Raw genomic sequence first — 26,015 nt, 5'->3', positions numbered from 1 at the left:
AATCTGAATGTTTTGACGGAAAGAATTTATTTTTTTGTAAAAAACACAGTTTGTGTAGTATTATCAATTACTATATATACAACAGTAAAAACTAGAAACCAAACAATAAGTGTGATTAATAATTATAATACAATGAAAATATAAAATAAATTCAATGTTTGATCTCCCTCATTTTGGCCTCCAAGAAATGTCTGACAGACCTTGGAAATTCCTCTTCAGACTTTTGCTGTCAGCCCAAGCTGAGTCAAGATAATTGTCATCATCATCTTGCTCAAGTTTCTGTGAAGAAAATGCATCAGGTGTAACAAATATATAAATATATGAATATATATATATATATATATATATATATATATATATATATATATATATATATAGGGTCTCGGAAAAATAATGCAGGGATTTTGAATGGCTGTTACTTAAAACTATTTCAGAGTCATTAGCAAATAAGTACAGTTTCCCTCCAACACTGGTATTTGGCAAGTTATTAATGTAGATTAATATAATAGGTATAGGACTTAACGCACTTCTCTGCACCAACTAATAGTCAATTGAGTATTCCAAGCTATTCACACCGCAAACCATAACTATTTGCTTCCTATTAGATAAATAACTAGCAAACCATGATGGTAGAAACCCTGACAGCCTATCAGTTCTAACTTATGCAATAGTTTTGTTCTGTCTAAATAATCAAAAGCTCTTAGCTAGGTCTACATAAATCAAGAGGCAGCGTCATTGTTACTATTAATACCTTTAGTCAGATTAAATTGTTGATTTGTAAATTGTACTTTGGAGCTCCCTTAGTGTTAAAAGGTGTCCCAAGACTAAACACTAGGGAATGGAATACTGCCCGTTTTGAATGGAATACAGTTTTGAATTAGAACAGTTCTAGCCTACCCTTGTTCGCAAGTGATATAACTCTTATTGTACCCTTCATCTCTTCATGGTGGATGTAACATGGGAACTTGACAGGTTGTAGCCCTTACCCTCAACTTTATACATTCTGAATATCCCGTCACTCTAGAAGCAGCAAAAAGATCCTTTTAAGACTATGTGCAATGAAAGGTCTTCTCAGCTTCTTGTTCCAAGTGAACAACGAGAGGCTTTTAAAAATGTTATGTCAATTTGGTTTCTAAACTTAATTTTTATATTTACACATTAAAAACAGTATTTCCAAAATTCTTTTATAGACTAAAAAGTTTGATCATATTAGCAAGCATTCCACAGATGCCAAGAACTGTCCATTAATGGGTGCTACCTCATTCAATTTTTTGACAGTACAAAAAGTATTCTTAACGCAAAGACCATATTTTTAAAGCGTAAACTAATTCATAGAAGTGATGTAATTGAACACAGCAGCCAATCAATGGAGTATAAAGTTTTTAATTAATTTTTTTTTTTCGTGTATTTATGTGTGTTATTTTAACTCTATTTTAACATCATTGCTGAGTGTGCAGAGGAAATAAATTATTTATATCTTTCTACAATCTGACTTATGACAGATAACTAAAAGAAGATTGGAAAGGTAAGTTACCTTTTGTCATACTATTAAATTAATAAAGAGCATAATAAAAATGATACATTTGAATAACACTGGCGAATAAACACATTATTGATTTATTGATTGATACACACATTTTCAAGATAACCATCTTCTCTGAGTCAGGATACCACCCAAAAAATGATACAACAGATATTTTCACTAAATCAAGAATCAAGACTCTCACTATCACAATATTGTCCCGAACATTAGTGAGTTTTTTTGTTTGATGGACTAACTTTTATATTATTAGTTAAAGGATTAGGGACTCTTTGTGAGTGATTCACCACTTCCAGTCATATTACCTTTTTAACCATGTCTTTATTACTTACTTTACCTATAAGAGCTTTTGTCTTCTGTAAGAAGAATACATCTGAATATAATCAAATAAGTACAGTGGGACCTTGATATATCGAACCTTAATATTTCGAATTCCTTGATAAATTAAGTTTTGTATTCCCTTTTGCATGTGCCAATTACTTGAATGCTAATTTTAACTCTATATATAAAAGGTTTAACATAAATAACCTCTCAACAATTTTTTCTACTGTTAATCTCTATATATATTGAAGTTTCAGTTTATCAGCATAACAAACTGAAGTACAGTACCGTATTTTACATGTAGAGGCTTAAACTCTCACCACCGACACTTCGTTGTTTACTATTGTCGACAGTAGTGATTCACCATCCCACCCTCAGTTTGATTCGGACGTTACCGTGATTCAAGTGAATTTACGTTAACTCAATTTTGCAGTGTACTGTAACACTGTACGTTTGGTTAAAATTAATAAATTTAAATTTATACACAATACTTCATATAATTTTTTACTACACATTTCCCGATAATGTATTCATAATCAAACATGCATTATTACTGTAGTTATTTTGGAGCCCTTTACATATCAAAGTCTGTAGATTTAACCTTGATATAAAGAATAACATATCAACAATAAATTGTAAACCTCTATATATATCAAAGTCTGCCTCACAAAAGCGTTGATATATCAAAATTCTTGATATATCAAAGTTTTGTGTTTCCACTTGAGGTTCGATATATCGAGTTTCTACTGTATATTTTATATACGATAATAAAATTAAACCAGTTACTTTTCCAATTTCATACCTCCACTTTAGTATCCAAATAATACAGTTTGGACACGACAACCAAGATTATTTTGGACAAACACACAGATTTTTAAGTTTTTATTGATATATGGATATGATAAAACAATTAGACTAGAAACGTCCAGTTTAAGAAAATTAGCCAGTGTTTATGTAATTTATGCCAAGGAAATGCTGGATGATCTAACCTTCAGCTCCTCCTGTCGCCTGTACTGGTGTAGCATCATCTGCTTGCGTTCCTCCTCGCCAATAACAGGCTCTCTTGCCGGAGCTCCCTGCCCCATCTGTCAAAATAGGGTAGTTTATTAATGAAACACATCATAATTGAAATGAAACCCAAGTCTAAACTGTAGATGCATGTCAACTTTGGCTAGCACAGAAAGCTTCTCGTTTCTTCCAGAGTACACATACCTCAAACTCGTGTGCACAAGTTATGAAGTGATAGCAAGACAAGCAAGTAAATGATAGGTGAGGATATGTATAGCAGATAAACTGTTTGCCAAGAAATAGATAACCCACACTGGACTTAAAGGGAGGGTTTCAACAAGTTTCATTTATATCTATATTTGTGACAGAAAGCTACATTAAATAAAAAGCCTATAGCTGGTTTGTAACTATAGTTGTAATGGATTAATGAAATAAAATACTGACAAGACAACAAACCTGTTGAAGGAGAAATAATATTATAGTGATATTTTTATATGCCGTGTATGGGTAGTTCATGAAAACAAAGAAGTGAATACATTTTATAAATTTTTATGATGTGCAGAACAAATTTAAAATCCATCAAACTACCAACAAAATTAACAAGCCTTGTTGTTATTTGTATAAAATATTTTAAATACAGTAATTTTTTTATTTCTATTTTTCAATTGAAACATCTTTGTTGAAGAGTATTGAATAGTAGTATACTGTACTAACTTACTGTAGTTAGCGATGTGTAACACTCAGAAGTGAATAATTCATAAATTCCCTCCCCACTCCTCCTTGGTGACACTGCTCAGTCAGCGATCTGATAGCCATTATCAGTAAGCCCAATCATGGTGAAAGGCTTACATACTTTATTTTGTACCTCCTTCATGTATGTATATATGATATATTCATGAACGTGATGACATAATACGATATATCTATATATATATATATATGTGTGTGTGTGTGTATATATATATATATGTATGTATGTATGTATGTATTTATTTATAGTTCGATTGATGAGATATTGACTTAAGTATGCAGGCAGACAACACATTCAGGGGTTACTTCTTACTTAGAAGATGGAAAGATTTAAAAGCAACAGCTTAACTATATTATAACTTTATGTTGACTAATTGATTTTATCCATTAGTATGTACAGAATTGTCATTTTGTTTTATATATGGAGAGGCATAAAGAAAATCATTCAGTAAATTTTAAATACATCATCAGTACTCTAGCTGTTAAAATCACACAACTACTTCACATTTTTTTCCAGATAATAATGTAATATCTCTATATATTGTTTGAGTTTCTCTTGTATACAAATAACCTATACACAACTTTAGACCTAATATCTATTTTATCGGGCGTCCCTCAGCCCCACCTCTTTGAATGGTCAAGTATTTTCAAATCTGTTTTGGGGCTATGTAATAATATAACATAAATATATATTAAAACCTTCTCCACCAATATTCCAAAATTTTGAAAGAGATGACTGAACAAAATAAAGCCCATAGTGAAAGAAACCAACATCAAGAAAACCAATTTCTGATGACTCAATCCCAAATGGCTACTGGAGCCAACTTAGAGGATTAATTTTCATGATTCATCTTCTTTTATCAAGAACTTTAACATAACTTACACTATAGGATTACTCTTAAAAGTCTTTTGCTGCTTTTTTCCAATTGCTACCATTCAATAGCAATAGGTTACTTTTGCTTGGAACACTAGGAACTCCACAAGAAATATTGTGGCTTACAAAAAGACAAGATTGCTAGCAAAGTCAGTGTATCCTAATTCCGTCATGAGGCTGCATTTTTGGTGCAGAAAGAGTAAACTGTTTCTATTTATGTATTTCTACTGAAATATAGAAATGTTAAGTAATAAAAGGAAACACTATTTAAATATTAAATATATAAAATGCTTGAAGATGGAGCTTGTATTGGCTACTATTAACTTAATCACTACATTTAGAACACAAACCAATACTTAATACTTTTATTTTTGTGAGGCCTTGCTGTCAAAAGGCGTCACAAAAATAAAAGTTTTAAGCAATGGTTTGTGTTCTAAATGTTGTGATTAAGTTAAATATAAAATGCTGTTTGTTGGTGAAAGCTTGAACTGAAGGAGTAACCCATGTTACTGGTTCTGTACCCAAATAAAAACTTACACTTGTTACTTGTGGCAAAATATGTGTTTTCAAACATTCAGAAACATCAATTTTCTGAAAATACAAATATAACTTAAATTAAACAAAACATTTTATGAAATACGCTAGACAAGCCAGCTTAATGTTGGTTTTATTTTACATAACTTAAATTATATTAATTTTTTATACACTATGAGTAGGTGGCCTTATCCATTACACTTCATGCAGTGAAGGTGTTTACGTATTGCAGTAGAAATGGCCAAAAACTAACTGGGCACATTTTGATATAAAGAATGCCACTTGAAAAAAAATATGTGCCACTTGTACAGTATTATTTACTGATTGTGCGTGCATTGGAAATACATACATTATACATCTTACCTTTGAAATCTTTACTATAACTTTGGTCTTCTCATTTTTGCCTAAGTAGTCTGATAATTTTTTTCCCCGTTGCATTTCTTTACCGGAGAACCACAACTGGGCCAAGGATGGATCTATGACCTACACATGTATTAGATTTGTACTATTGAACATTGTATATACATACACTTAATACACAAACACAGAAATAAATAAAATAAAAAAAACAATATATCCGTGTATCACTATTTCAAAGAAATAAAATCCTATTAGTCACATTACACAGGAACAAACTTACACGCTAGTCGCAACAGCTGCACTGGCACTCTTCCCATATGGAAAACCCCACAAAACATCCAAAGTGGTGGTCAGTAGCTACAAAAACCAGTTTCAGATCGATAACTGAACAAGAACAAGCGCAGCTGTTCTCAGACGGTTTTCGTGCATTCTATCACCGGTTTTACAAACTATAATTCATAACAAAAAAAACCTAAATTATAAGATTTCCCATCACACGCATTTTGAGTAAATTTAACTGTGAGAGATCTCCTGTAATACACGTGGGAAGGGTTACGTTAAAGAAGGATTTGAGTTTAGTAATTGTTATAAAGGACAAGATGTGAGTTATGATATTATATGCTATGATATTGTAAATAACATTTTTGCATGTTACATACTACTTTTGTGCTAATATATTTGCATTTTTCCTAAGTAATACATTTACTGTTAATTTTACTGCATTTAAGTAAGCTAATTTACTGTTTGAACAAGTATTGATTTATATTTATTTAGTATTTCATTGATTTGTTGAGATAAAGTAATGAAATTTAGTATAAAAATTGTTTATTTTAAGTAGACTACTAAAGAAAGTGATTTAATTAATCCATAAACCTGCTTTTAAAACACATCTTTTATTAAGGATATAACAAAACTATGAAACAGATTTTTAGGTGAGTTATTTCTTGTATTGTACACAGTTTGTTGCATGAATATTGGAAGTTTTGGTAGACACCTTTAAAAAAGACAATCTGTGATCAAAAGAGTTAGCAAAATCAAAGTTTTAAGAGATAATTATAGAAAATATTTTGTTTTATTCTTTTAAAAAGTAGTTGTTAAAAATTGTTTAATTGTTTCACTTTAATAATGGTATGAAAATGTACTATTTACATCAAGTTAGCCCACCTCAAGTGATGCTTGTGTTCCAGACAAGTCTTCAGTGTTGTCAAATTCCTGACGAATGACATCATGAGGTGGAAGATTCATTGGATAAACTATCATCATTGCTCCCCGCAGCATATCCAAACATTCCTGAACCATCTTCTGAGTGACACAAATTCCAGCATCTACTTGTTTCTAAACAATTGAACATAAAGTGAGGAGTAAGACCCATGATAATAAAATGTGTTACAGTTAGCAAACTCTATTTTTTGCTGAAATTATGACAATTTTATATTAAATCTCAACTTACAGTTTTAGTTTTTGTAATTGGAGATGATACCCAATACAATGTATTTTTTCAGTATCATCATCATCATCATCATCATCATCTGACGTTTCCGTTATCACGGGTCGTCGTACACAGCCTCCTCCACTTTTGTCTGTCATTCCAGGTCTCCTCTTCCTCCACCTGCATCTTCTGTAGTCCCCTTCTCTCTATGTCTTTCCACACTTGGTCCTACCATCTTCCTCTTGGTCTTCTTCCTCTTTCCTCCTTCTTCAGTGCTATTCTAGGCATTCTATTATCTCCCATCCTCTTCACATGCCCCATCCACTGTATTCTTCTTCTTTCCATTGTCTCTTGCAGTGAAACTACCTTCAATCTCTCTCTGGTTATTTCGTTCCTTATTCTATCTCTTCTTGTAGTCTTCTCTATCCCTCTTAAAAATCTCATTTCTGCAGCTTGCAATCTGCTTAAATCATTTTTAGTCCACGTCCACGTCTCTGCTCCATATAATAAAATTGGTTGGAAATAAGATTTATACATCAATACTTTTGATTCTTTCCCAATGTTCCAACTCCACACAATCTTCTTCACCATATTGAAAAACTTTCCACTCTTCCATATTCTGTTTCCTATCTCTTCTCTTATTGTGCCCCTATCTGTTATGATACTTCCTAAATAACAGAAATTCTTCACCTTTTCAAGTCTTTTTCCTTCAACTAACACGTCTTTGTTATTTCCTTCCCTTCTCTCTACTTTCATTACTTTACATTTTTGTATGTTCATCTCTAAACCATATTTCTTCGCCACTTTTGCCCATTTGTTCAACTCTCGTTCTAACTCTTCTTCCCTATTTTCCCATATCATTATGTCATCCGCATATGCTATCGTCTTAAGTTCTTCTGCTCCTCTGTTTCCTTGTACTTCTAGAATAATTTCATCCATTATAATATTGAAAAGGAAAGGTGACAATATGCTTCCCTGCCTTACTCCTCTCTCTGTTTTAAAAGTTTCAGTATATACAACAAATATAGACCAAATTCAGTTTCATTAATTAAAAAAACTCTTATCACAAAATATTTATTACAAACATTAACAGTAACCCTGTTAATACCCATCATATCATGATCCAATCCTCTCACAATGCACAGATGTTATATGCATCTCCTGCCATATCTAAGTTTAATTTGCTTTGAAATAGTGAGAAATACTGTTTTAAGGGCAATTAATATAGTTAATAGGACCAGAAATGTTCAGTCATCATGATCTAGCTATGTCCCATTCGGTATAGAGATCAAATTATGTCAGTAATAGGTAAAGTGCCAGCACTTGCACTGAGAACTCTATTTCAATTATTTGTGATATTATCAATATATATTTAGTCTCCATACCAAATTCTCTTCAGTGCTTACTTAACTAACGATCTGAATATTGAAACTGGAAGTGGGCATAAGAAGATAATGGGTAATGGAAAACTTAGTTAAATGCTCTTTCACAGCATTCTGCAATAACTATTACCATTTTTAAAATATCAAGATGAAAAAAAATACACTTAAATCCACCTTTGCAAATAATAATGTTCTTTCAGTAGACATATTTGATAGTTTGTTTCTTCTACATTTGACAATTGTTACATGTCAGTCTGTAAAGAAGCTTAAGTGACTGAAAAAAATTGATTTTTAACACCTTCACTGCGTGTCTATACTGAGTGAGACCGGCTACTCTCAACGTGATTGTGCACTGTAAGGTGTCTGCTGCAGCCAACGTGTTAAGCATCTTTTACACTTTAGTGCACATCTCTATGTCATCATACTGGACACTGAACACTTGCCTTTCATTTCTCATTTTTCTCATAGCTTTTCACCTTTTTCAGAAAACATCATTGGTATAATATAGATACCAATAACAGATATAAAGGTGGTGGATAATTCCATACATTAATAAATGTAGAGTATTGTTCCAATTTGATAAATATCCATTAATGTTTTTTATTAATACAACTGAACATGCATAACAATACATCTACTTTTGTATGATGAGTTAATCTACATATCTACTTTAGTTTAAATTCTAAAATAACCTTAGAAATCAAAGTCTTTGCTTCATTGATTGTCTTAGTTATAACTTGTTGCATGTGCTCTGAAGGCTGGTGTCCATTCCTGCGGCCAATCGGGTCCATGTTGAATGTCCAGCCACCACTGGGGACACACTTCTCCCCCCAGTCATCTTTCAACTTCAACTCTTCCACCTGTTCATCAGTCAGACCCATCATGTCTGGCGGCAGCATTGTACCATGCTTACTCAGTTCTTCCATTTCTGAAAGTATTTATCAGAATTTAATAAACTCATAATTTACCTAAATATTCTATACAACATAAAATGAACAATATGAAGATACTCAAGAATTCAAATTTTACAACAGAAAAATCACTACTGAATATTAAATATGTCATTCATACAAAATAGGAGTACGCCAGACCACATGCCGCGTAACAAGTTTTGCTGAAGTTGCATGATAAATGTCAAGTCTATAGCTCATTTTATTCTGTGACAATACAGAAGGACAACCACTCAAACAAACATTTTTACAGCTTCCAAAGACAAAAGAGAATTTCTGGCAGTGTAGTCTTAATAATAACTTATAATTTCCTTATTTGTACGAGGGGGTACCCAAAAGTAACCGGAATTGTATTGCTGGCAGCCGGCAGCGTGTAGTACACATTCCTGCCGCTAGGCGTGTGTCTCACAACCCATTGCGAGCTCAGTGACCCCAGTTCCGTTGTCCTAGTGCATTCTGTTCGTTCGTAGTGACTGTTTTCGCTAACCCTGTTTTGTTCTTGTTTCGTTTTTTGTCATGGCAAGTTTAAGTGAACAACGTGCAGCTGTGAAATTTTGTTTTTTACTTGGTAAAAATGCTGCAGAAACTATTTTAATGTTGAATACAGCTTACAAAGATGATGCTATGGGGAAAACTCAGGTCTACGAGTGGTTCGCTCGATTTAAAAATGGCGACATGTCGATGGAAGACAAACCTCGTTCTGGACGTCCATCAACCTCTCGAACGGACGAAAATGTTGAGAAAATTCATGAACTTGTGCTCACCGACCGTCGACAGACAATTGAGGAACTATCAGAGAGTAGTGGGTTAACTTGGAGCTCGGTTCAGCAAATTTTAACAGGAGATTTAGGACTGAAAAGGGTTGCTGCCAAATTTGTTCCTCGACTTCTGACTGACCATCAAAAGGCACATCGAGTTGAAACTTGCCGCCTTCTGAAAGAACATCTCGAAAATGATCCCAATTTTCTGGAAAAGGTAATTACTGGTGATGAGTCATGGTGCTATGGTTATGACCCAGAAACGAAGCAACAGTCAAGCCAATGGAAGTCGCCATCTTCACCTCGTCCAAAAAAATGTCGGCAAGTCAAATCAAACATCAAAACCATGTTGATTTGCTTTTTTGATGCTAAAGGCATTGTTCATTCTGAGTTTGTTCCTCCAGGTCAGACTGTCAACCAAACATTTTATTTGGAGATTTTAAGAAGATTGCGCAACAGTGTTCGCCAGAAAAGACCCGATTTGTGGCAGACTGGAGACTGGTTCTTCCACCACGAAAACGCACCGGCACACACAGCCATCTCAGTTAGGCAGTTTTTAGCCAAAAACGGTATGGTTCCGCTGCCCCATGCACCTTACTCGCCTGACCTCGCTCCATGCGACTTTTTTTTATTTCCACACATGAAAAGAGGCTTGAAAGGTCAACGATTTGACAGCGTTGAAGAGGTTAAGAAAAAAACGAAGCTCGAGCTTGCAGCCATTTCTAAAGATGACTACAAAAAATGTTTTGATCAATGGAAATACCGTTGGGACAAGTGTATTAGTTGTAATGGAGATTATTTTGAAGGAGATAAGGTCGTATTGTAAAAAATTTGATAATATATAATTTTTATAAAATAACTCCGGTTTTTTTTGGGTACCCCCTCGTACATGTGTACAGAGGTGAAATAAGAGGTGTATGGCTTTCTTTCATTTAATACAAAGAAAACCAACTACTAAACAAATACATGACTCTAGTTTAAAAAAATAATCAACTTAAATCTGGCTACTGTTTTTAAATCATTAAAATAAAACTAATATTACTTTGCATAGAACATTTATTACATTACAAATAAAAAATATATTATTAACCCATTCACTCAGTAATTTATTTCAGTGTACTGATTAATATCCCATAGCTGGAAATGCATAATCATTGAATTTATTTTCTTTCATGTTGAAACGAAGTTTCACGCAAAACTTAGTCTATAGATGAAATATTTCTCAAGATAACTTGTGTATAATTAGGCTACAATTAAATTTCAAGTCCATAGCTCAACTTGTTCTCATGATATCCAGTGGAAAACATACACGCAGGCAAATAAACAAACAGAAGAGAATTTTGCCACACTTTTTATAGTTATTCGTCTTCAGAACATTTGAAGCCTAAACTAGAAAAACCTAATTACCATTACATAGCCTACATATTCCTAAGTGCATGTATTCCTAACCATTCAGCTTATAGCAATTATTTTAAAGTTCAAAATCTAGACAAACCTGTTTCCTACTGCAGTATTCTTCAAAATGAATTTGAAAAATTGGGATATCTGGTTTGATATCTACCAAATTTGGGTAGACTATGACATTCAAATAGTCTGTCTCCCCTACTCTAAAAGTAACAGCTCTCAACTGAGAAGAATGGTAATTGCTCATCAGTGAATCACCAAATCCTGTAACCCTTCCAACCTCAATGCATAGCAGATAACTCTATTAAAACTGATAAGCCTGGAGTGCTACCTTCCCAATAAAAAACATCTGACAGTTTTTCCCAAATCCTATCAATTTTTTATTATTTTGCAGATTTTCTACTATCAGACTTTAATCATTATTTCATTTAATTAAACCATCAAATAGTAACAACAATGTATCGATACATATATATTTATTTATTTATTTGATATCTTCCTATTTATTATTGAAGATATATATTTGTGGAGTCGCCTGATGATGAAACCTTTAGTTTCGAAAGGCCTCATCCAAAAAATAAACCATATTGGAAAATTTTGTTTCATTCACATTTAATACTATTCTAACAATTGGTTACTTTTTTTACTTCATGATGAAAAGCACCAGATGCAGTTACCACTACTTTAAGGAATTTCAGAAGTTGTCTTGTGAAATGGCTGAAGCAGAAGGCTTTCTATTCAGTAGAAGAAATACTTTTACATGATTTAAGTGACCTTAAATTTTAATAATGCTATGTTTTAATTTTTAACATTTATTATTTATTGTTTTTATTGTTATCTGTTGTTTGTTAATTCTATTATTAATTTATTATTATTTATTTTAGCATTAAGTTTTAATTAATAATATATTTTGACTATTTTTTAATTGTATATTTATTTGCATTTCTCTATAGAGATGGTGTTCTTGACTGTTGATGTAATAGTACATTATTGTAAACCTTATCTGACTTTGTCAATGCATACAACATATGTGGGACAACAATAAATGATTCTTGATTCTTGATTCTTGATTCTTGAAGCATACCCAGACAAGGTTAGTAGAGTGGTTCACCCTCAGGAATTCCTATGCAAGTATAGACTCTCAAGGAGTTTCATTTGATAATAAGGGAGTGAACAGTTACCACACAAAACTGTTTTTAATTTTTCCTTTATCATCTAATAGCTCTGGAGATCCTCTCTCAGTGCAGCCATACACAACATGTACTGCATATATAGCATCTTCAGCAATGTCTCTAAAGTGGCATGTACTTGTACAGGGACCCTAACTCTGCTGTTCTTATCAGAAGCTATGCATGATTGGCATTCAGGTTTTTTTAATCAACTTAATAGGAATTTCTTGGATAGCAAAGAGAGCATGAAACACTAAACACAGTACCTTTCCCACAAGTATTTGGGATGGTTAAAGGTTCAATATTGTCTTGCTGAATCTTGTAATACAATGTTAAAATTAAAGGAATACACACAAATGCAAAAGTTACACGAAAGAAGAGCAGAGTTGTGCTATAGATGTTGTTTAGCATGACTAGAGACAGAGAAATCCCACCTGTTAACTGTGGTGATGGAACATTGGTGTCCAATTGTTGACCAGCCATTCAACCCTATTCCAGCAGGTTTAACCATTGCAGGTAGGCAAATTTGTCTACCTTCTGTGATCTGGTTATGAGTGGTTTTTGCTGCAGGTGGACTTATTGGTATTACCCCAGTGGAAGCAGTGGAATGCAATCCCAATATCTCATGTAGCTCTTACATCCTACATATGTCTTTGCTCTAGAGGGTTACTAATTACAGTATAGGTACTTAGTAACAGGACAATTTTTATTAATCAAAATCACAAAATTCAATCTTGGTAGCATCACAGATAAGTTTGTCTTGTTGATAGCTTGATTGAAATTGCAACAGTTTCACATTGCTTCACCGAATATCGCTAAGCCATTTTGCCAGCATTTTGGTGGAACTAGAATGTCTTATGGGTTTTGAGAGTACAAGACAAAACCTCTATGAGTGGTCTTCAATGGTGTGTGAATTGGTAGGCATAATGTCATGGAGGTCATGGAGTAAAGCAAGATGATTCCTTGTCATCAAGATTGTGGATGTTTTGAAAAATGTCCTGGAAACTTTGGCTTTAAGATTATGAACCATCTGATCAATTCTTTTGTTTTCTGAGTCGAATTTGTGTCTTCAAATTCCATGTCAGAAAAATGTTGGATGATGTTTTGAGAACCATCCTGAAAACTTTGGCTTTTAATAATAAGAGCCAGCTGATCAATTCTTTTGTTTGTTGGGTCTAATTTGTGTCTTCAGATAACACTGGACTACAAGTCATCAGCATTATGGCTTAATTTTAATCTGACCACACAGTCCTTTTGTCTCTTGAACTAGCCGGTAAACTGAAGAAAATCAAGGTCTCATATTTATTTTGGTAGATTTTTATGAACCAAATGTCTTCTTCAGATATAAAATAAATTAAGGAAAGTTTTTGTTTTAATAAATTTAACATTTAACACACTCTGGTTCACATTTTCTTTAAAGCTGGGTAAAAGCCATACCTACAAATCGTTTCTAATAGTTTTTCTATATCTTGTAAGATTTCAATAAATAACTTGTAAAAATTAAAAGTTATAAACTGATACAAATGCTGCGAACCATACAACAGTATTTCATATTGTGTAACCACAGGATTCTTAATCAGTTAAAACCAAACTTGGTATATTAATATACTCACATGATATCTTGCAGAAATTTGTAATCTTAAGTAACCAAGCTTGCAAAATAATAATACTTCATTTTTAAACCGTGTTTTATTAGATATCTCCATATGGAGCAAAAAGCTTTAAACAAATAAATTCAACTATAGGTATTTTACTTAATAATACATATTAATTTTATCATAAAAATTTAAACATACATCGGTTGGGGGTTCCCAATTAGTTTTGGGATTATTAAACTGTTGCTTACTACTTTCCAGTGACTAAATATTTTTTTGAAGAATATGAGATATTGACTGTTAATAAAGATGTAACTTAAAATTTGTAGCAAATAAAATATTGTAAGCATTTTATAAAATTCACCCACTTTTGAATAGTTGTAATTAAGAACAATTAAATTAGATCATAATTACGTTTTTATCTATTATCAAAATCACATACAAGTTGGTCATAGTTACAGTTGTATCTCTATATTTAGTAAAAAATTAGTTTTAAAAGTTAATGAAATTATATGTATGAAATTAATAACTATAATTTAATTTCTAATTCTATTAAATAGGGCAATCCAGTTGGTAGAATTAATGAATTTCTCAGAATGTTTTGTTCTATAAGATTTAGAGGGATATGAATTTTGTGCAAAATAATTCTTTTAATAAATAAAAAAGGTTGTCTAAGGCCATCAATATTTTTTCAAAAACTTTATACTCATTTTTTTGTCTATTATTATGACATCAAGAGAACAAACCGATCGACAAGATTTAAATTTTGCATGAAGCTACATTTCTATATTAGCAAAATCAAGTTCAATGATCGTGCATATTACTTTTTGAGATTTGGCTGAGCATTAGCAAAAATTTTTAGATTGGCTAACTATAATGGAAATAAAACAATCATAGAATTTATACATTTTTAAACAAACTAAGTACAGTCACTTATCATTTTCATATATGACATCATGGTATCACATGTAATGAGGTTATGTTGCTTGATTAGTCGGCAAGACTTTTGTTAAATTTTAGTGGGTCCTTCAATACTATGTTGTATTGGTTCATTAGCACAGAGCCAACATTGAATTTGATGATGGTGCATATCTTTCTATGAGATTTGTATGAGTGTTAGCAAACCTATAACTCAGGGTGATAACTCGAGAATATTGAGAAATAAACTTGAAATTTTGCATGCAACTCCATTGAGTCCTTTACACAAAATGTAGTCTGTCAAACCTACCTTGTAAAATAAATCAGAGGAAAAGTTCATTTATTTACCAGGATAATTGAATTTAAGTTAATATGCATTAAAACAAAAATGTTAAGTATCTTAAAACATAAAAGGGACATATAAGGAAGGACCTGACTCTCCAGGACCACGTCTGGAAACTTTTATACTCAGTAAATATTATACAAACCTGAGCATATTCTACTTATTTTAAGCCTGCCATTGTATATAGCAGTCACAGCCAATGTCACCTCATCCACTGCTTCATTAACAGTTGTTTCATACAGGAACTGATTTTCATCTCCTTTCTTCACAAGTAACCTCACCATGATAACCCAACCACTGCAAAAACAAAACTGATTAAGCTTTTTTCCTCTTTTAATTCATAAACAAAATAAATAAAAATCCAATTTTTGTATGTCTTAACTTATTTTATCAAACAAGACTTATTAAGAGCTTATTTCTTGAGTAATTTTATGGTACGGTGATGATTTATTTGAAGTACGTCTTCCTTATTTATTTAAAACATTGTGGTGCACTGAATTGTGCACCTAATGAATCAGTTTGAACACCTATTCAACTAAGTTATACTGGACGTCTTCTGGGTACAGAAAGCAGAGCTCTTTTAGAGCCTAGGAGTTTCTGATTTCAAAACGATGCAACACAGTTTGAATGTCTTCGTCACTGAACGACCATTGGTTTGTCTCCTATCTCAGTATTCTGGTGACACTTGTGTTTTGAAGGATACAGAAATTATGGTAACAATAGAAATATTTGTATAGACAATTTTATAACTAATATCCTTACCCAATGTGGCAAATCCAACATGGTACAGACCAGTCTCATTGCTCCCATTGTTTTCTAATATATTTGAACAAGTGGCTTACAACAAACTTAAAACATTTAAGTTAGGACTTAATGAACTATTTAATAAAAATCATTGTTTTCGTTGTACAGAATCAACAACAACTAGGGATATAGAGTTTTATCCAGTCCATTATTGACTAAGTTGATAAAAGTGAAAAAGTAGTTGGAATTTGTTCGATCTCACCAGAGCATATTATAGTGTCTGGAAAGATAAGGAAATCCCATGATCCACATTGTATTTTAGGCCTTAGGCCTATGCTGTTTAACAGTTTCTGCGTTAATGTTACAAAAATATAACCACTACGTTTAGAGGATTAGAGCCTATCTTCTTCTTCACGTATAAAGTCTACGCATCGAAAAAAATTTTAAACTACTTTTAAATAATTATCAGTGTCTCAAAAAGGGAATGAGATAGTCAAGAAATCTTTTTTTCTAAATGATCTGCATGATATGGACTTTAATTTAGTAAAATAATTATTCTGTGTATTTTGTTCCTGTTTCTTAAATGCATTGCAAGTTTCAATATGTTTTTTACAAGTGATGTGAGGTTCTCTCAATCCCAATAATTACCTATAGATTTTAAGTGAAAGGTTTGCTATAACTAAATTTCAATATTTATTTGGGAAGTATAGGTTTTTAATAAGAAACTATTGTGGAATCTGGCTGGTACCAGTGGAACTTACTCTGTCTGTGTATGTACAATCCATCAATATGTAATACTTCTAATATATGCAGCACATCTAGAAGAGATTTACCAAGATCTACAAAAACTGGTTTTGTGTGAAAATTCTGTATGTTTAGGCAATGTGAAAAATGTCTTTATAAATAAAATCTGACCAAATTCTTACAAACCAAGTTTGAAAACTATGAGGAAGATGATAGAATAGATTACAAGCAATGGGTTGCTACAGATCGGGCGCAGATGGTAACACAAGCATCAGCTATTGATGAATTTGTTGATGAACTGACGTCCAAAGTAGAAAAGTTAATCCCTCATTATTACATTGCCAAAAGCCAGTCAAGCTACTTTAAAAGCCTTAAAGGTGCTTGTGAGTCAAATATAGCCATCTGATATCAATGGATTTTAGTGAAAATTACTCATTTATGATTCAAGATGAGGTCCAGTGTTACCATTGAACCTCAAGACTCCTGTACTGTTCATCCAGCAATCATCAATTTGTGTATTGACCAGGAAAAAATAGTCTCATCCCACTGTATCATTTCTGATGACTTGAATCATGATGTTTGTATGGTTTATAATATTCAAGAAACCCTAATAGAATTTGTCAAGGACGATTTTCCTGACATCACAGACGTTCATTATTACAGTGACGGTTGTGCTGGGCAGTTCTTAAAGGTGAATGGTCTTTCTTCGCTACAAGCCATGGCAAAACAGAACACAACGGTGTTGGAGGAACTGTTAACCAGTTGGCGCGAAAAGCAAGTCATCAAAGGCCTCTTGACAATCAAATACTCACTACTATCTTTTATTAATTTTGTGAATTCAATAATGCCAAAATCAATTTCCACTTCATCTTAGAAGACTCAGTAATCAGACTCGTTGCAAGCTCGAAAAACGCTTTGAAGATCTATATACCCTTCCAGGTATTAAAAGTTTTCACAACTACAGACCCCTCGACTGTTTTGGAACTATAGAAGCAAGGCAAGTCAGTTGCGATGACAAACCAAGTCTAACATTCAACTTGAGAAGAGGATTAACATTAAATGTTAAAAAAGAAAATCTATATCCCTCTTGCTTCATTGCTTGTACATATTACAATCTCTGATACTATGGAATAATAAAAAATGTTGCCAAAGAAGATGGAGATGTAACAGTAAAGTTTCTTCACCCAGCAGGACCATCCCCTTCTTTTTACTGGCCCAGATGAGATGATGTATGTGATGTGCCGATTCCACACATCCTTGCAGTGGTTGAGTCTCCACACACTTCAACGGAAAGAACTTATCAATTCCCACCAGAGTGCACCAGATTAGTTGAAAATATGTTCAAACAAAAATATTTGTTCATTAGCTTGCAAATCTTCTCAGTTAAATGGGCATAATGACAGACATTTTTCGGTATACTTAATTTGTAAATAAATATTATAGTCTAAGAGCCCGCGACACCCAGGCATTCGTTATTTCATAAAAGCTGACAACTTGTCAGTATATGAGTACTATACAGGTATAAACGTACCTTGAGCATGGAGCCTGGGTCGCGGTGTCTTTGGCAGGTAACAGGCAGTAAAGGTGAGTGAAATCACAGTTTAAATTCCTAATAGTGTAAAGCTCAGTTTTTATACATTTCAACATTAAACAACGATAGAAAGCTGCATGTGCGATGCCCGACACTTAGTATAGTTCCAACCCCCTGCCAGGCACCCCCAAAGTACGATTAATAAAAACAGTACTTTCGTCATATTATAAAACCTGAAATTTATATATGTTATTAGGGGAACTATAAAAAGATGTTTTCTCAGTTCCCAGACACTTTCTATGGTTCCTCCATGCAGCCAGGCACCTCAAAAGTTACTCTAGGTGCGAGCGCGAGAGATATACATAAAAGCGGGTGCGAGTGAGATAGTACGTAATGTCTACGGCGATCTTTTACTGAGCATCAGCTGTATATATAATATTATTATACACATAACTGTTCACACTACTATGTATTCAAACAAACGGAGTATAAGACAGCTGATGCGCAGTAAAAGATCGCCGTAGACATTACGTACTATCTCACTCGCACCCGCTTGTATGTATATCTCTCGCGCTCGCACCTAGAGTAACTTTTGAGGTGCCTGGCTGCATGGAGGAACCATAGAAAGTGTCTGGGAACTGAGAAAACATCTTTTTATAGTTCCCCTAATAACATATATAAATTTCAGGTTTTATAATATGACGAAAGTACTATTTTTATTAATCGTACTTTAGGGGTGCCTGGCAGGGGGTTGGAACTATACTAAGTGTCCGGCATCGCACATCCAGCTTTCTATCGTTGTTTAATGTTGAAATGTATAAAAACTGAGCTTTACAATATTACGAATTTAAACTGTGATTTCACTCACCTTTACTACCTGTTACCTGTCGAAGCCACCGCGATCCAGGCTCCATACTCGAGGTACGTTTATACCTGTATAGTACTCGTATACTGACAAGTTGTCAACTTTTATGAAATAACGAATGCCTGGGCGTCGCGGGCTCTTGCTCTATTACATTTATATTTTAATACTGAACCTATAAATCACATCTGAACTCAAATATTTTTAATTCACATTGCTTACTATTAAATATACTTTTCCAAATACTGAAATGCAATTTATATCTTTCCTTTAAAAGCTATAAAAAGCTATTCATTGTTATTGAAAGAACCTTACATCGCTTGTAATTAATATAATGAAACTTGCAATGCATTTTAGAAATAAACGAACAAAATACACAGAATGTTTGTTTTATTAAATTAAGGCCCATAGTTATGCAGATAATAAAGAAAAACAGATTTCTTGGTTATCTCATTCACTTTTTGAGATATTGAATTTAACGTTAAACCAAGTTGGTGTTTTTAAAATAAAAAAAAAATAAAAATTGTAATTTTTTATATTTTAGGTTCAACTTAGACTAATTTTTTCAAATTCCTTAGTACTCAAGGAACCTGCCTTGAAAATTCCATAAAGATTGAATGACAAATGAGGAAATGAGAAATTATTTTCTTTTCTATGTCATGTTTTGTTTGGCACTATCCAGAGTGCGGAAATTAAAAAACGTACAAATTTTAATGTGCCATAACTGAAAAACTAAGTGAGATAAAAATTCCAAATTTGGTAGTTTTACATAACTTTACATATAGAACAAAGCTACCAAGCTTCATACAAATCTGATATGGATGAAAAAATTATTTTTTTTCTAGTTGAATTAGCGTGGAATGACCCTCTACAACCAAACAAACTTTGTCATAAATAGTGTTTTTTAATAATCTAATACAAAAATTTGATTTTCTCAAAAAATGCATTTTTGAACATTTTGAAAAAATTCCTATGAATAGTTTATATTTTTGGTAAGTGATTCTCAAAATTTCGAAGTGGGGGGCTAATGGGTTCATAGTTAAATAATAATTAAAAAAAAGGGTGTTTACAAGGTTTTGTAAAAATGTTATAGAATGTATCCTTACTTTACTTAATTTTATTACGATGGTGATTATCAAGATTATAATTTGAGTACTTAAAAGAGGGTAGCCCCTAAGACAGCAATTTAGTTATTTACAAAATATTTTTTTTTAGTTTTAAATTGTTTTATTTTATAATACACTTTACTTAAAAATGTAAGGAGACTCTCATAAATAATAAACAGGAAACTCTGATCTAGATGATTCTTCAAGTCTGTGGTTACTGAAATGGATGTGCTGCGTAAGAAAAAATAAGAAAACTTTGTGTATTAACTGATGATATACATTCAGCAGGATTTTGGTGTACAGCAGAGATGCATTTTTCTGCTACTGCCCATGGAAAAAGACCATGTGATAGAGTTGGGGGTTCAATGACAAGACTTGATGAAAAACAAACCTACAATGTCCATATGAAGATCAAATTTTAGCTCCTCTCCCACTCTATGAATGGGTAGTTAAAAATTTGTCTGGAATTAATTTGACCTTCTCCACATATAGTATGACATTTTTACAAAAACAAGCTTCCATAAATTCTTACTTAACTATGAACACATTAACCTCACATTGTGAAATTGCGAGAATCACTTACCAAAAATATTTAAACTATTTATACAAATTTTTATAATTTGTCAATAATGCACTTTTTGAGAAAATCAAAATTAAAATTTGGAATTTGATTGTTCTAAAACCTGTTTTATAACAAAGTATGTTGTGTTACACATCAAAAGAAGGATAATTTAAAACTGAGTAAAATTACACCACTCCCATATCTCTGGCTCAATTAGGAGAAAAGCTATGGTGATTTCAAAATGTGTTGATTCCAGTTTTTTGGTGGATTTTGAGAGAAACTTTAAATGGCCATACCACTTAAACTTTAAAACCATTTCAAATATTTGGGGGGAAAATAGACAATTTTCCTAATCTATATGAGGACTACCTCCATACCAAATTTAATCAAATTCTGAGGTGGTCATGTTTATACCATGTGTTGATTTGATATGGAAATACCCATAGGCTTACTCACAGATAGACCGGTTGGCCCTCAGGTAGAGCTGACAATCAGGTAATTAAGTTTCATTAGTTAGGTAGGTGAGTTTTCATGGGTAGGGTACGATAAGCGGACCCGGTTTTTTATATCAAAGAAAGTAATCATCAATACCTATATTCGCATCTCAAATTCTAGACTATCAATCGATATAAAAGTACCTATAGTCCTCAATAACAATCATATGTTTTAAATTAAAATATGAATTTAATATTTACAGTGATGAAACAAATTATTATAACCAAAATTAGGAAGACTGAAGATGATCATATTTGCTCCTCTCAAAGTTACAGTTGTTTCTTTCCCACAAATTTCACACAATGTGTTTTTCGGTATGAGTCCAACATGTTGAAGCCACAAAAAACATGTCTTATCATCTTTCAAAACAATGTCATGTAGTTTTCTAAAATTGACTGCCATTTTTAATAATAAAATGTTACTCATGTAAAATTGAAACATTACCTTACATGTATTATTTGAAAGTGTTTACAGCTGTTGATATAGATTATAGTTAATTGTTCAAAATAATTAATCAGTATCGATTGATTATATTGATGGTTATGATTAAGTAATATTGTTTGCCAATTTCGATACAAAAAACCGGGTGCGCTTATCGTTCCCTACCCGTTTATATTATAGCAGCCCATAACAAAATACTTTGATAACATTAGAAGTAACGTTGCCATATTACTGCTGACCACCAGCTATTTCCTATTGTTGAAACAGATCAATAATTTTTCATAAACGTAAAACTGGCATCTGTGTTAGGCATTGCATGTAAAGGGAAAACTGAAACGCAGCAGCCACCATTAAGACTATTTTAGTACAGCTGCTGTAGAATATGTTTGTTAATTGGTAGCCCTTTCATGCTCCTTACTGATACCCCTCTTTCTCGTACCTTTTTCATTTCTCCATCCAGAATCCAAATCCCTCCCCTATTAGTTTGTCAATGTAAGTAGGTATTGGGTTAAATTCGAGTTATTATTATTCATTTTTCAGTACTTTGAAATATTTCCAATTCTGTTTGTTTTTTCATCAATAAATTTCACTGTAATAATACAGTTTACATTGTGATCAGCATTTTAAACGCTTTTAGATGGTGTCCTGAACTCTTCATTTACCTCGATCCTCGCCAATATTAAAAATGTGGACTACCAGACTGAAGGTTAATGTCCCAATAGATACTATTATAACCAACAACAGATAGCCTACTGTTTGATACAAATTCCAATTTTCTGGCTAATTAATGTTGTAAATGAGCTGCAGTTAGTCAGAATACTAGTTATTAAATTTGACTACAATATCTTTATTCCATAAACTACACCAAATTAAATTATTAATTTGTTAATATTCATTACAAGCATAATACATTTTATATCGTTTAGGAATGCCTACCTTAATGAACCGAGATACCGACTAAACTACAAAATTGAAAATATAACCTACCAACAATCTAGTAACAAATATTTCACTAATCTAAAACGAAATTGGACATTTATTTATCGGTTGCTAGGAAACAACACAAACCGCGTTCACAATATATGTTTAAAAACGTGTTTAGGGACGATGTTATAGTAAAGTTGTTTCTAAATAATTTCTTTGGCTGTAATACTGTTTACGGTTAGAGAAGAAAAAGTCTCAGAAGGACAAAATTACATAAAACTGAGAACACTGTATCATATAATATATAAACGATTTGTTCAATCAAAACAGTGCAAAGAAACAGTATGCTTTTGGTCGTCTAAAATGTCTGATGACATTTCTGATTTTTTTCTAAAACATTAGGCAAGGCAACATTTTAACACATGAACACTTTACACCACATACATTACATTTGTCTGTAACAATCTTTATTCTAGATCAATGTTACTACATTAAATACAGAACAAACCGACAGGTATGAAGTGAATTAAAATGTAGTAAAGAAGATGGTAAATCTTAAGCTCAGCGACTACCGCTCCGATCGCCGTAATTTTTTGCATTCTAACACAGGTTAACGTAATTTCACCGAAAAAAATAGTCCCGATTATCGCCGTAGCCGTTTACTCCCCCCCCCAAAAAAAATTTTTGGAAAAAATAAAATTAAAAAAACCTGACTGACAATGCATTTATTCGTTTTTTTGGTGTTATTAGTTCGTAGGGTAGTAGTCCATGTACTAATTCTAGTATAAACTCGTCTTATCTTGTCAGTAATAAACGCGCGCTGCTTATCTTTTGCCTGTAATGAAACCTGCGTTAGTTCTGTCTGAGTGTTGTGTGTGTAAGCAGTCATGCGTGATCTGGGCTTGGACTTTGCAAGCTCGAGTTAATTTTTTTTCTAAAAGAGCAAGCAGCGCGAAGCGCTGCGCAGCGGGCAAGCATCGCGTGATCTGAATTTTGAATAGGCAAGCTAGGGTCTTTTTAGCGTGTGACAAGAACCATCGCAAGCCATGTCAATAACTTCACTAATTATTCCTTGTCCATGTGGGTTTGTTTGTGTACGTCTGGCGGTCAATCGAAGCCGTCCTATAGGTCACGTGACCCGTACGGCCAATCGGAAACCTTCCTGTTTGTCACGTGGCAACTGCCAATTCATCAAAACGTCCATGGTCGGCCATTGTTTTTAGTTTGATAGTCGAAAATCTTGTTATTTATGTGTTTTGTATTGCCAACATTGTACTGCCGTAAAACTGGTTTTTATATGTTAGCGATAATCGGGACTATTTTTTTCGGTGAAATTACGTTAACCTGTGTTAGAATGCAAAAAAATTACGGCGATCGGAGCGGTAGTCGCTGATCTTAATATTTACCAAGAAGATTATCTGTTAACTATTATCCAATAAGTAATTTGTTTTCTCTTATAGTGTATGTTACTGTGGCACGTAAATATGATAGTGTACTAAGTTTCTGTAAAATAGGCGTGCTTCAGTGTATAAAATAAAACCTTTATTATTTGTTATTTTGGTTTGGCGGTTTGTGGAGATGTTTAAACATATATTTTCTTTACAATAAGTATATTCTGTTTATTTTTAAATTCACGAAGGGTAAGGTTAAGTTTTGTTAATTCTGTTTGCTAAGCCATAAAGATTATAACAATAAATTAATTTATGGGATTAGAAGATATAGATAGTTATAGTGTCTGCAACCGCAAATGAACTCTTTATTTAAATAAACTTATCTGATGGAATCCCTCATCAGGCTTTGCCTTTGGGACCCTATTTTCCTAATAAAATTATATTTTATTTGTCATAATAGAATTTTATATTATGTTAGTATACATATGTAATACGCATATGGTTTTGTCTTGATACTTATATTTGTGTTTTTTTAGGAAATAAATCATTTATTCATTATTGGGTTCGCTTTGTCTAAAGACAAAGACACCCTTTAACGTTGGACAACGCAGATGTTAAGCTGCCCTGTTGAAGTTTGCCTTTTTTAATTTTGCCATATTCTTTTTAATCTTATCTCAGCTATTATTTATGTACTTAGGATAATATAATCCAACTACAACTAACCAACTAACTGTCGTTGGTGTATTGTAATCCAACTTTTGAAGAACGTTGTAAAAGAGTAGACTCTATTGCAGAACATTGCAAATAATCAATAAAGCAGTAGGTACAATTTTCTAAATCCTCAACACTTTTTAACATTTTCATTTAATGAATCACAAAATCGAACCCAGTCAGTAAATTTGTTCGCTTAACTTAAAAAATACTGTGACGTGTTTGCGACCAGACCGACTATTTTGCTTTGGTGCGACAGAAGTTACATCTAACCTACATTGCTACTCTTCGCTGACCACTATTGTGAAATACTGCTTTTCGTCAGTCCAATAACCGACCTGTTACACTTTTTTACAAATTATGAATAGGCAAAGTATTAAAAATTATTTTAGTAAGAAAATTAAGAGTTACACGTCTGTACGTGAGGGTGTGTGCTGTAAACGTTATTATTGAAGATAGTGTACAAAGTAGTAACGACCTTATACCTAATGATCCCGTTCCAACTTCGGTATCAACGATTGAAAGAATGGAAAGTAATGAGCCACTTTAGCCTTTAAATTTGAAATACTCAATAAGGGTTATAAGTGGAGTTAATCGATCATTTAAGGTGGTGCAATCGATTTTGGGTTGAGTAATGTTTTTAAAATGTTACTGAAATAATCTTTTAATGTACCCTTCTTGAATGCAGAGAAGAAAGAAAAAAATATTTGGATTACTTCACCAGGAATTATAGACATCTGAAGTAATCATTTTGGGCTATTTTATAATCAGACACAATTGAAAATTGCTGATGATTAAGATTTGAGATTTTTACAGTAAGTATGTGATATATGTCCTGGAAGATTGACATAATTTTTATTTTGAAAAATGCGAGTTACTTTTTCCACCATATATAAAATGTTACGGAAAAAATTAATAATTACATATGTTTTATAATTAAAAACATGTTAATCCTAATATTAATCCTTGGAGAATAATATCTAAAATTTAATGTTATTTAATTTTTTTTAATGTATTCATATAGATTTTGTGTTGAATTAAAAAAAGACTCCTAGCGCCTTCGTAATTTCAGTTTGATTCCTGTCACGTTATTCGTGGAAACACGAGCAGGTGCTCACATCCTCTTCCCCCACCACCGGCAGTCCCCTTGCAAAAATTCTGCATTTTTT

At 32.7% G+C, this 26,015-nt stretch overlaps 1 protein-coding gene across 4 annotated transcripts; it reads right to left on the bottom strand.

The window, feature by feature from the left end:
* Positions 1-8: 8 nt before the first annotated feature.
* On the bottom strand, positions 9-24,883 carry LOC124360487 (cilia- and flagella-associated protein 298-A). Of its 4 annotated transcripts, none has more exons than XM_046814158.1 (7): positions 24,859-24,883; positions 15,481-15,632; positions 8,891-9,126; positions 6,552-6,722; positions 5,391-5,510; positions 2,851-2,946; positions 9-279 (listed from the first exon to the last, which is right to left on the bottom strand). In XM_046814158.1, exons 2-7 carry the CDS (start codon positions 15,617-15,619, stop codon positions 169-171), a joined length of 873 nt encoding a protein of 290 aa, XP_046670114.1. In that variant the 5' UTR covers positions 15,620-15,632; positions 24,859-24,883; the 3' UTR covers positions 9-168. The 4 variants fall into 4 exon arrangements, with proteins under 4 accessions (XP_046670114.1, XP_046670112.1, XP_046670113.1 ...); XM_046814156.1 differs by lacking the exon at positions 24,859-24,883 and adding an exon at positions 22,757-23,093; XM_046814157.1 differs by lacking the exon at positions 24,859-24,883 and adding an exon at positions 22,808-23,093.
* Positions 24,884-26,015: the final 1,132 nt, after the last annotated feature.

The sequence above is a fragment of the Homalodisca vitripennis genome, chromosome 4 (assembly GCF_021130785.1).
Source record: "Homalodisca vitripennis isolate AUS2020 chromosome 4, UT_GWSS_2.1, whole genome shotgun sequence".
NCBI lineage: Eukaryota > Metazoa > Arthropoda > Insecta > Hemiptera > Cicadellidae > Homalodisca > Homalodisca vitripennis.
The sequence above is the reverse complement of the archived record's forward strand: the minus strand, read 5'-3'. Positions and strand labels throughout refer to the sequence as shown.

Excerpts from the sequence above, each read along its gene's own strand:
- LOC124360487 (XM_046814158.1), bottom strand. The coding sequence starts at position 15,619 with ATGGTGAGGTTACTTGTGAAGAAAGGAGATGAAAATCAGTTCCTGTAT. Across the intron at positions 5,511-6,551 it reads GAACACAAGCATCACTTGAG|GTCATAGATCCATCCTTGGC; the intron begins GTGGGCTAACTT and ends ATACATGTGTAG. Across the intron at positions 280-2,850 it reads GGCGACAGGAGGAGCTGAAG|AAACTTGAGCAAGATGATGA; the intron begins GTTAGATCATCC and ends TTTTCTTCACAG.